This window comes from Mobula birostris, chromosome 24, assembly GCF_030028105.1.
Source record: "Mobula birostris isolate sMobBir1 chromosome 24, sMobBir1.hap1, whole genome shotgun sequence".
Taxonomy (NCBI): Eukaryota; Metazoa; Chordata; class Chondrichthyes; order Myliobatiformes; family Myliobatidae; genus Mobula; species Mobula birostris.
The window spans coordinates 19,395,636-19,408,696 of NC_092393.1; the positions used below are offsets into that span (position 1 = coordinate 19,395,636).

At 38.6% G+C, this 13,061-nt stretch overlaps 1 protein-coding gene across 6 annotated transcripts in view; it reads right to left on the reverse strand.

The window, feature by feature from the left end:
- Positions 1-2,353: 2,353 nt before the first annotated feature.
- The window catches only part of map2k4a (mitogen-activated protein kinase kinase 4a), a 143,715-nt gene continuing 133,007 nt past the window's right edge, over positions 2,354-13,061 (reverse strand). For all 6 annotated transcript variants that reach the window (XM_072241886.1, XM_072241885.1, XM_072241889.1 and 3 more), the window contains 2 exons: positions 9,462-9,507; positions 2,354-3,689 (listed from right to left, as the gene is read on the reverse strand). In XM_072241886.1, coding sequence (XP_072097987.1) covers positions 3,576-3,689; positions 9,462-9,507 — 160 coding nt within the window. In that variant the 3' untranslated portion in view covers positions 2,354-3,575. The remainder of the gene's footprint in view (positions 3,690-9,461; positions 9,508-13,061) is intronic.

Sequence of the window (13,061 nt, forward strand, 5' to 3'; positions counted from 1 at the left end):
CAGTATTTCATGAAAAGAACCCCTCTCCAACTGTTAAGCATGGGGGTGGATCGATCATGCTTTGAGCTTGTGTTGCAGGCAGTGGCACAGGGAACATTTCACTGGTAAAGGGAAGAATGAATTCAATTAAATACCAGCAAATATCACACCGTTGTAAAAAAGCTGAAGTTGAAAACAGGATGGCTTCTACAACAGGATAATGATCCTAAACACACCTCAAAATCCACAATGGACTACCTCAAGAGGCGCAAGCTGAAGGTTTTGCCATGGCCCTCACAGTCCCCTGACCTAAACATCATCGAGAATCTGTGGATAGACCTCAAAAAAGCAGTGCATGCAAGACAGCCCAAGAATCTCAGAGAACTGGAAGCCTTTTGCAACGAAGAATGGGTGAAAATCCCCCAAACAAGAATTGAAAGACTCTTAGCTGGCTACAGAAAGTATTTACAAGCTGTGATACTCGCCAAAGGGGGTGTTACTAAGTACTGACCATGCAGGGTGCCCAAACTTTTGTTTCGGGCCCTTTTCCTTGTTATTTTGAAACTGTAAAAGATGGAAATAAAAAAGTAATCTTGCTTAAAATATTAAAGAAACATGTCATCTTTAACTTTATGCCTTTTGGAAATCAGGTCATCTTCTACTCACTAACTATTCACAGTAACAGAAATTTTGACCAGGGCTGCCCAAACTTTTGCATACCACTGTATATATGTTTTTTACAGAATATTTTGCTTTTGATTACAAAGCAATCACCTGATGTTGAAGCGAGTATTGTGTAGTCAATGAATGAAGGTATACTAAATTGAATACGATTGAATTCGTGCTTTACACAGGTCAAGCTATTTAGAGCAGGATAATGGAACTGCATTATTACCAATCTGTTCTTGCATGGGTAGGTGCCATGGAAAGATTTACACAACAGCACAGTCAAAACACATTTCTGTTTCAGAATGGACATATGCAATAGTCTATCTTTTTCATTATTCTTTTGACTCAGAATCACTGTAAAGCTAAGCAACAGTTATTTGAAAAGCAACTTTCACAAGGACTTAAACGCAATTGAATTGTTTGTTCACCACCACAGGATACATCAGCAAAGAGGAGGTATTAAAGCCACACAATTTTTCTTTCTCACATGGGAGTCTCAGGTTGTTGCATTATTCACCCCAATGGAAATGAAGATGTTGACAATTAAGCAGCATTGAAAAACATACTTAATAACCAAGTTGATTGCAAATTCCTCAATATACAAACCTTAGATTACGATAAAAGATGCTGTCCTTAAGGCACATCAAGTTGTACACTTTTTCCAGTATTTCAATTTGGAGTTTATTTTTGCAATTGTGTGTTTCAGACCTTACAAAACAAGAACAAGGTCACAGTCACGTTCTAGTTTTATTACAACTGACCTGCAGGCAAGAGTATAGAACTATTATATGAATATTTAAGATTCCATTTATAATGTTTTAAATATAGGAAGAAGTCAAACCAGTATACAGGATAAGAAATATCCACGAGCTCTGTAAAATAATGCTATGGTGATGTTACTCAGCGAGCTCCATTTTCACAGACAAGTAAGGCGATATCCCTGCACATCAGCTTTGATATTTTTATACATTTTCTATGATACAGGAAAGAGAAATTAACCAAAGTTCACAATGTACAGTTCTTAGTCTATTTTCACAGTTTGTGACCATTATACACCTTTTTAAAGATACACTGTAATATATTCCTCACCCTTAATAGATAATAATCTAAGATTAATATACGTATAAACTGCCAATTTTACAGGCATTCCACTCGAGAAGTTTGAAGAAGTCTCTTGACTTTTTTTTTTAAAAATCAAGTTAATTTCTCCACCAGTAGAATTGAACACAATGAACTGAGATGGGAGGTTGAGGGAAGGGGAAGCATGTCTTAAATTATGAAAGGAGGATAGAGGAACACAAATTTTGCATATTTTTTAAAACTTTAGTGACATTTTGATTTACAAAGGAGACGCTTATTGGGTTTACTTGTCCATTACAAAAGCTATCACCTGTCCTCAAACAAAACTAACATTCTCTCCACAGATGTTGGTATGAAAAATAGAATCTTACAAGGAACCCTTTCTTGTATAGCGCAAGTCCTGATTCACGTGTAGCTAAATTAAAACTTTTTTTTATAATTATCTGAAACAATAAAATTCTTCCAGACTTGCAGCCCCTCTGGAGCTGGGTAATCACAACGATGTCAAACTAAATGGAAGACTCTGCACCTAACATCCAAACAGTTTAATTTATTTCTCTTACCATTAAATTGTATTTTCCTCATCAGACAAGTACAACCAATAATTAAACACATAGCCAAATGGTGTCAATATACTACTGATAAACCTGGAGGACTTTTCGTTTCTCGAAGTTTTCAGCAGTCACAGGTATACATTTATTTTTGCATAAATAATTTGCCATAAAAAATAGCCACAGTATGAGCTGTCGGTGGGCAACATTTAAGTACATCACTGCTAGGTGCTCACTGCATAATCCATATATAGCCTGCTTTAGTCTAAAATCCTAAGACATCAATGTGTACATTTACAGACTGATAAACAGGAAAACATTTGTTGCTTCAGTCCAGCTTATTTTTTTCCCAGCATGCTTTACTCAAAGCATGCTGGTCAAAGTTACATGATAGCCCAGTGTCTTTACTGCAGATTTTAATAATCAATTAAACAACTTTTCTCAGATGAGTTGGCCAATTTTCTCAATGGTTACAGCTAATAGACAATGAATGTCATCAAACTCATATTAAAGTTTGATTTTAGGGGAATAAGTCAGCTTTTTTGCATCAAACCTTTCCTGTATCAATTTTGTTTTCATTGCAAACCTCAGTCCACACTTTTTTTGGTGAAAGACATGCTGTTCAATTTTGCACTTATTTAAAAAAAAATCATTTAAACTTTATTAACAGTAAAATACAGATGAATTCATTCCTCCATGATATACACTAACTATAAAGCAACAGAATTAAAATCAGTAAATCTATTGCACTTTGTTGAGCAAAATTCAAACTTGCTTGACTGCACTGGAATATTGTTCGAAGTATCCTGTTCATGTCGAGGTTTCCTTTCACTGAAGACAAAGCAGAATTCTCAGAGTCCTTGAGGGTGCTGCCTAAAATATTCTATGCAATGGAGGGAAAAGCTAGTCCAAGACAGTCTTTCCAAAATTGTACTGTGATAACGCTGCCAGCATTTGTTCTTCTATTTGTATTGAGTCAACTCCTTTTTTCACGCTCTTCCCAGCGGTGGCTAAGCAATGTCCCAGCAATTTTCTGATTTCTGAATACCCTCCAACGTTTATACCAAAAAGGCAATAAATATTTCAGGTCCAGTAAAATTCTTGTGATGACTTGGATACAATGAGAAGGATGCTTCGAATGGACAATTGTGGGCAGACACAAGGAAAATGGAATAACCAATTTTTATTGCACTGTTTGAGCAAGTTAAAAATAGAAACACTGCAATGTGTCATAAAACAAATCTTTACACCTTGATTTCTCTCAGCCGTTTTAAGGCCATCTTTTCAGCAGCAAAATTAATCAACGTACATTGGGGAAACAGGAGTAGGGGGCATTTGATCCAAGATTTTGCTAACATAACTTGCCACGTCCACCCTGCGCTCCTCATACATCGAGATGAAAGAATGTTTCTGAAATGAGAACAGTAACATATTTTGGATGTATACATCACATCTCTCCAGAATTAGGTTACCAGCAAGTTCATGATTTGATCTCTCAACAAGCTTTCATTACTACGAGGGGTGATTGATAAGTTCGTGGCCTAGGGTAGGAGGAGTCAATTTTAGAAAACATAGCACATTTATTTTTCAACATAGTCTCCTCCTACATTTACACACTTAGTCCAGCGGTCCTGGAGCATACGCATCCCTTCTTTGTAAAAGTTGGCGTCTTGGACCTCCAGAAAGTGGTCCACAACAAGGGCGATTGATAAGTTCGTGGCCCAAGGTAGAAGGAGATAAGTTATACAGCTCTTCTTACATGCACATGCAGTTCAACTCTGAGTGAAAATGCAGAAAGTTTGAAGTTAATAACTCATCTCCTTCTACCCTAGGCCACAAACTTATCAATTACCCCTGCTGTGGACCACTGAGGTCCAAGATGCTGACTTCTACAAAGAAGGGATTCGTATGCTCCATGACAGCTGGACTAACTAAGTGTGTAAATGCAGGAAGGGACTGTGTTGAAAAATAAATGTGCTAGGTTTTCCAAAATTGACTCCTTCTACCATAGGCCACGAACTTATCAATCACCCCTCGCATTTTGCAAACAAAATAAATATACCAATTTGCAAGCTTTTAATACTAGACTTCTGCATTGAGCATCAAACCATTAACTTTGCAAAGCTATATAGTCCAGATAGCAAATGCAAGAGCTGGAGCATGGTTTACTATTTGAGTTTCAGAACAGTTTTACCAAAATGAAGTCTTAAAGTGTTAAATCAGAAGATTTACTTGAAATAAAATTGATCAGAATGTAATTTATAGCAGCATGCAGCAAGAAACTTAAAGTGGAAAGGAACTACAAACCAGGAGTTGGAACTGAGAATATTTGTATCAATAAAATCATAAAAAGATAATGCACACACCCTTCAGCACATAGTGCCTAACTAACTTTCTAAATCATCCCAGCCTTACCACTCTCTTGCCTTTCTCCCCACAGCCCTTAGAATACTTCCTCAACTATTTAATAACTCACTTAAAGTTTTACCACTGGATCTATTTTTATCACCATCTTGGGTCATTGGTATCAAATCCTAATGTCTATGTTCAAAAAAGAAATTTTCATCTTAACTCTAGTCCTTTTGCAGACCTTCGGTAAGTACCTTCTGAGAAATGACCCCTTTATTTCCTATATACTTTAGTCATAGAATCACAGAGCATGAAAATAGGTCCTTTAGCCGCAAAGTGCATGCTACCGTCCAACCACCCCTTTACGCTAACTCTTTTATTCCATCCCTCTCACATTCTTTTTAATTCCCTCTATGATTCTACTGCTCACCTACACACCAGGGCAAAGCAGTGGTTAATTAACACTAACTCACACTTTATAAAAATGAAAACCCTTGGTTAATTTTGAACAGTTAAAAATTCAGAAGATGCTGGAAACACTTAACTGATGAGACAGAACTGAAGGATATTCAGCCTCAAACTCTTTCCATAGAAGGTGCATAATTTGTTGTATTTGTGGTAGTTTATTGTTTTTATTCCAGAAATGGAGTATCAGCTGATTTTTGATTTACATATCTTTTCTTAACCCTGACTACGCAAGCCTCGAGTTGTCCAATGTCATCAAACCCTTTTGCTTTAACTTCTCTGCAAACTCTCCCTCAAGTTCAGTGTCTAGAACTGCACAGAAACTAAATCTGTTTCTTACTCACTGATTTACAAAGGTTTCACAGAACATTCTACTTTGGACATACATATCTGTTTAGTTTAGTTCACTGCCTTACTTAAAAAACAAAAGATTGTCAACACATCATGACACTACAAGATTTGTCTACACACAATCCCATGTCTCTGCTACAGCATATTAAAATTTCAGTCTATGCTGCCTCTCATTGTTGTCCCCAAAATCAAGCACCTCACTTTGCTCACTTCACCAGACTAATTTCCTTTACTGTCTGCCCACCTACCTATCCTCCACAAGTACAGACTTTGTCCTCAATATTCAAGCTTGGATCATTAACATAAGGAACATGAGTCTTGGTCTAAATACTAATCCTTGAGATCAGAGTGCGGGATTAACGATAGAATCATCTATACTATTCTGCTATGGAAAAAGGCTATTAACCATTACTGCTCCCTGTTCCTTAATTTGCATCCACCCTTTTCCTCTCAGTAGTCCAGCTCTATAATGCAATTTTATAATATTTATTCAATGAATACATTATTTTCTCAATCTACACTAAAGATCTTGGCATGAAAAATATTCAAAATAGAAATCTATAAAAGATGTAAACAAAATAGAAATTATTAAATCAAATATGCACATATTCTCTCCCCACAGATTCTGAGAGAAATACATGGTTATACAGTCCAAGCCAATGATCAAATACCCAACTGCACAAATACCATTTAATTTTGCCATCATTCCTCTCAACTACCTTAAGATATTGTCACTTTAAATATACATTAGGGACAATTTGTAATGGCATATTAACTTAATTTGTATATTTTTGGATGTGGGAAGCTACAGGATCACAGGAGCAAAATGCAAGCTTCAGAGGGATAGCAGAGGTTGCTACGGAAACTGGATTACTGGAGTCATGAGACAGCAGCAACAGCAGCTGTTTAACAGTTCTATGCATGCTGTCTCTTACAAATAGGAGCATTTTGCTTGACACTCAAAAAGTGGCATGGGTACCAATTTGTAAAAGGTTGTGCAAAATTTTCTGGAATTTGTGGCTATTGGTATTTTTCAGCAAAATGCTGCACAAGATAATTGAAGAAAATCTAATGGCTATAGATATGGTAAATGCACCTCTGCTATAACTACTAAAGTAAAAACTGTAGAAACATTCATCACTTCATGCATGGCTGTGAAAGGCACAAAGATTTTAAATTCATTGACTTTCAATGATTAACTAGCCACGATAATGCACAGAAAAGGTAGCAGAGGGTTTGATGAATTTTTGTTTTACTTGGGATAAAGTGATTTGGAAAAGGATATTGATGAAATGATTAAAGGACTTGCAGAAGCTAATTTTATTAGCATAACAGCTGACTTGGCAAAGAGTTATTGTGAGTATCTACTTGTAGGAAAGTTTAAATTTGCATGGTGGGAAATAATGGAGAAACATCAAGAGTTCTAGGTCACCATTTTCCTTTAAGGGTAAAAGTTGGGGTAGCAAGTACAGGGAACTCTGGATGTTGAGGAATATTGAGAGTTTAATAGATAAAAAAAAAAGCAGAGAGAACTAATGACAGGGGAGGCCCAAAGTAATAAAAAGTGTAAGGTGGTGCTTAAGTTTGAAAGGCTAAGCTGGGTCATAAAGATTAAAGCAGACAAGTTTAACTTAATTAAATCTGAAGGCATTCTCTAAGTTTAAGGGCAAAAGAAAAACCAGAGAAAAAGTTGGGCCCATAATGGACAACAGGCACAATTATGTGCTTGGATCTAAAAAGCTTTAGAGGTCTCAAGTAAATACTTTTCATTGGTATACACAAAAGAACCAGAATTCAGTGAAGAAGTTAAAGTCTTGTGGAGGACTTTATAAATGAAATAACTCGATGTCTTCTCAGGCTTTAAAGTGCATCGAGCACTGGACTTCATGGGATATATTCCAGGCTGCCATAGGAGATAAAGGGGAAAGATTGTTGGGGCTCTTGCTGAAAACATGCTGCCAGTCAGAAGGTAACAGATGTGGTAGCAACCCAAGAAGTCAGCACATGTAGAAAAGGCAGCAGGCAAAAGCCTAGAAACTATAGACCTGTGAGCCCAGTGGTAAAACAGATACTGGGAAAAAAAATTCTTAGAGAGAGGATTAATGATCACTTGGACAGGCAGAGATTAATGAAAGACTGCAATATGGTTTTCATGAGGGCAAATCCTGACTGACAAGCTTTAGGTTGAAGAGTTAACAAAAAGAGTTTTGATAAGGACAGGACAGTTGATTTTGATTTAGAGGTGGGAGTGAGGTCTTTGACAGGGTCCCACCTGGGAGACTGGCTCAATGGTTCAAGCTCACAGAATTCAAAAGCGGCTTGGCAAAGGAAGATACAAGGATGATTTTGTGATTGGATGCCTCTGACTAGTGGTGTCCCACAAGAATCGATGCTGGGACCCTTCCTATTAGTAACAGAACATTAAAGACTTTGCAGTGGATGTAAAAGGCACAATCAGTAAGTTTGCTAAATACATTGAGATTAGTGAGGCTGATAATTGTGTGGAAGACAGCTTTAGGCAGAGACAATGATATATTGGTGAAATGGGCAGAATAATGGCTGATGGAGCCTAATTCAGATAAATGCAAGGTGATGCATTATGGATTTGAGGGAGCTCTGAGGAACTGATGGGCTTTGGAGTACCATACGTCCTTGAAGGTGGTAGTGGAGGTCCTGTAGGTAACAGGGTTAGGAAGGCACATGGGATACTGGCCTTCATTAGTAACAACACTGAATACAGATGTAGGGAGGTTATGCTACAACTTAAAAATAAAAACATTTGGTCAGACCTCAGCTTGGCTCCTGCCTGCAGTTCTGGTCCTCATGCTATAGGAAGAATATGATAGTGCCGGAGAGGATACAGAGGACATTCAAAAGCTATTCACAAAGAACTTTGCGAGGGAAGGAGCACCTCATTAGACTGGAGAAGCTAGATCTGTTCTTCCCTGGAGCTAAAGAGTGGCATGTCTGAGGTATATAAAATTATGAAGGGTATAGATAAGCAAAGACTGAAGGAAGCCTATATCAAAGGATCAGGGGTAGCTAAGGCTCAAAGACAGATTTAAAATATGGAGAAAGATTTAGAGGAGGTACAAAGGGGACTTACTTGATCCAGTGAGTGATGAGCACCTGGAATCCACTGCCTGAGAGTATGGCTGAAACTGGGTCACTAACAGCATTTATGTGTCCAGGTAAACACTTAAATAGCCTGGGCATTTAAGGGATATAACAAGTGATGGGAGATGGGACTAATACAGAAGGGTATCCACTGGTCTGTGTGAACAAATTTGACCAAATGGCCTGTTCCATGCTGTATAGCTATATGACCTTACTAACTGAATAATGTTGTCTCTTGAAATTTTACTAAACACTCAATTCATAATCCTTGCCAGCTAGCATCTTACAAATGGCTCAAATAAAGTGTCAACTTCAAACCTAATACTTCTGTTAAATTGTGTCTGATCACTCTCATGAAGTATCTTCAGACTTTTAAACATAGAAACTAGTAATAAATGCGAGTTAGTCACTAGCCAAGTAAAATTATTACTTTCTGAGAATTTTAATAGGCATCTCCTGAGAAAATAAAATTTGAAAAGTTTGGTTTAATAAGATTCTCATGTGCCTTCAAGAGAATAATGGTATTGCACAAGATGTCTCATGTCTAGAATTAAAACTAAGATTATGGTTACTGCAATGGTTCTCTAATTCATTATCATCATGCTTTCTCTAAGAGTTGTGTTGTTTTTCAGATTAGGACTGAACTGAGACAGAGACTATGTGCAAATGACTTCCGTATTAACAATCTTAAATACACAACATTATAGATGAAATGAAACAGATGTTGGCATCAACAACCTGAAATCAGATTTTTAAAAAGGACAAGTATAAACACTGCTATCAGTGGAGATCATTCAATATTTTAAAAACATGTATGCAAAGAATACATAAAAATATTAGCTACAGTTAAAACAAATGAAAAGTTTTGGCAAAAGTTATGAATTAACAAACTGAACTCACCAGAAGCTCTTTATACTTTGGCCTTTTGGACTCATCCTTTGTAAGGCTGAAAGAGACAGATGATAAATTAAATATACAGATGAATGGAGGTAACAGCTTCAAATGGAAGCTCGGTAGCATAGGGGGTTTTAACTGATTCCCTCCTCTCATCTTCATGAAAATTCTTCCCTCCCCCTTTGAAGGTAATAATTTTGCCTCTTCAAGATTAGCACGTCTATATCGCTACCATAATTTGTCAAGAAAGCCATCCTCCATGTTCATGATCAAGAATATGTTGACAGGTTACTGAGAAATAAAGTAGGTTCTTTGACAGCTCCGCTGAAACAAGTTGCTACGAGGAACTGGAAGATAAGTGTAGTATGTTTAAGGAATGATATGCTCCCAAGATTCATATCTGGACATATTATTTCCTTCATCAGAACTTAGCAGTTTCTTATTTTATTAGGATAGCAACTTTACTGCATGGGCCACAGCAATTCAGACCCAAGAATGATCCATCTACCAGTGCATCTAATTTACCAAATTGACTTGTGCTTACTGGGGCAACCTACACAGAGTGCTAAAATATTACAAGGCAATTTGTTTTCCTTTTGGAATATTTCCAGTTTTTGTATCTTCCTTAACCAATGGAATGGATAGTACAATGAGATTGACAGCAATTCTTATTCAGACATCAGGAAAAGACACCAGTTGAAAATCGCAGCTGTTCAGAAAAGCTGAACTGATATGAACCCCAACTCTTCTCCACAATGTCCTATGCTAAGAAAACACACACAATTGAGAGTACAGAAACAAGAGGTTTTCCTAAAATAAAAATTCTATATTTCTATATTAAGTATGATTGGTCAGTGGTGATGTTTAAGAATGGATTATAGATAAATGGAGGCCCCACTTGCAAATCTCTTACTATCTCTTCTTTCAGTTAGTCCTGACGAAGGGTCTCGGCCCGAAATGTCGACTGCTTCTTCCTATGGATGTTGTCTGGCCTGTTGAATTTAAATCTTCAACAAGTTTTGCAGATAATCATTGAAAATAAACTGGTAATGAAATATACACTCTATAAGATCAGCTTGAATTGAATATTTTTCTTGTGTATATGGCCTGGTTACACAACAATGCTATTAATAAAAACGATGGAGACGGGAGCTACATTTCGTGGTTCTTTACTGGCAGAATCTGAACTCGACACACACACATACAGATCAACATGCGCTTAATAGCGCATGCTCAATAAGTGCCTTATAGCGCATGCTACGACGTGTTACTACAACATAAAGTAGTCCCTTATTATAACGTAGGCCATACGGTACACTCCTCCCCTTTTATTTTAATCGTGTATCAATTTTTTTTACTGTGGCACTACGCTAAACAAATATGTTTACCCTTAACATACAACACCTACCATTTATTTACTTAGTAACTTAATAATATCAAATTATAACAAGCCTTTTTTTTTTAAACTTTTGGTCTAAGACCCATTTATAACTCAAGTCTCCGGCGGGGAGGTGGGGGGGGTCTTCTCTGCCTCTCCAGGTAATGTCTGTCCTGAAACATTTGCTTTGGGGAATGAGTCTCCACAAGTACATCAAGTGGGTCCTCAGCACTGATGACCAGCTTATCTGTAGATGAGACTGATGTGGTCAGATCAGGAGTGTTTGCTTCTATGTCCGGGGAGCCTGGGCAAAGTGTTGTTGTGTTTTTCACCTGAGCATTCAGGATTTGGTCCACATGATGTGCTTCTATGTCATGGGAGTGTGGGCAAGGTATTGTTGTGTTTTTCACCTTAGCATCCAAGATTTGGTCCACATGACGTCTCCATACGTTCTCTCCCACCTGTACTCTATACATCAGTGGCGCGTCTATGACGGAAATTGCACCCGGTTGCCACTTCAGTCCGGTAATCACGTGCAAGAACTGACTGTCCCACACTGAAGCTCTAAATTGACTCAGCATTCAAGTGTTTGAACTGTCTGTTCTCCACATCATGTTGAACATCTGGTTTGAGAAGATCCATGCAGGACCGCAGGCTCCTGTTCAGAAACATCATTGCTGGAGTCTGATTAGTGGTTGCATGTACGGCATTACGATAGGCAAGGAGGAAGTTGTCTATCTTGCGTTGTAGTGGTCGATTTTCGCTGTCCATTGCCTTGATGGTTTTCTTGAATATCTTGTACAAATCTTCCTGCCAAGCCACTTGTGGATCAATGGTAACAGACAGATGTAAAGTGCTTGATTCCATTGTCCTGGAACAAAAGTTTGGAATTCTTCAGAGGCAAATTGTCGTCCATTGTCTGTGCAGATTTGTTCTGCTATGCCATTCCTGGCAAACATGGTCCTCAGAACTATAATGGTCTTTTCCGATGTGGTTGTCTTCATTTTGATGACCTCTGGCCACTTGGAATGTGCATCGATGGAGATTAAAAAGATGGAGTCCATGAATGGTCTAGCAAAGTCGATGTGCACTCGCTGCCAGGGTGATGAGGGCACTCCCATGGATGGAGAGGGGTTTGTGGTGGTGTGTTCTGGATGTTCTGACATCCAGAGCAGATCTTGGCCAAGCCCTCAATCTGCTTATCAATTCCTGGCCACCACACATAGGCACAGGCAAGAATTTTCATCTTCACAGTACCCAGGTACCCCTTGAGCAGTTCCTCCAGCACTCTGCTGCGTAGCTTGGGAGGAATCACAACTCGTGAACCACACATTAGTGTTCCCCGACACACTGACAACTGCTCCTTCCTCGCTGAGAAGGCTGGAAACAGTGTGTTACCCCACACTGGCCATCCCTTTACCGTGATGTCGTATACTTTTGACAACATCGGGTCATTGCATGTTTCCCTTTCAATGACGCTGTTTGTCACTGGTAATTTTTCGAACATTGTTGTGTGAAAGACCTCTGCTGAATCCATTTGGGTAGTTATCTCTGAAGTTGGCAGTGGTAAACGTGACAAACCATCTGCGTTGCCATGTTGCTTGGTCCCCTTGTGTTCAGTGTCATACCTGTGACCGCCTAAGAGACCATTGCTGTAGCCTTTGTGCTGTCATCACTGGAACGCCTTTTCTTGGGTTGAATATTGACATGAGAGGCTGATGGTCAGTCAACAGAGTAAACTTTTGGTCATACAGGTAGTGACTGAATTTCTTGACTCTCCACATGAGGATTAGGGCCTGTCAATCTGTGCACTGTTGCGTTCAGCTGAAGTTAGCTTTCTTGAGGCAAAGGCTATTGGTCTTTCTGAGCCATCTGGAAGCTTGTGCGATAACACAGCTCCTATCCCATGGGGCGAGGCATCACAAGCTAGTCGGATTGGTAAGGAGGGGTCAAAGTGTGTGAGCACCCCTTCTGAAGTTGAGTCTTTTACTTTCTTGAAACGCTTTCTCACAGCTCTCAGTCCACTTCCATTGTGTCCCTGTCTGTAATAGTGCATTTAGTGGGTGTAGGACCGTGGATAGGTGAGGCAAGAACTTGTGGTAGTAGTTCACTAGACCAAGATAAGCTCTCAGCTGAGACACATTTTCAGGTGGTGGTGCCTTAAGCACCGCTTCTATCTTGTCTTGAGAAATGTGTAAGCTATTCTTGTTGACAACATACTCACAGTA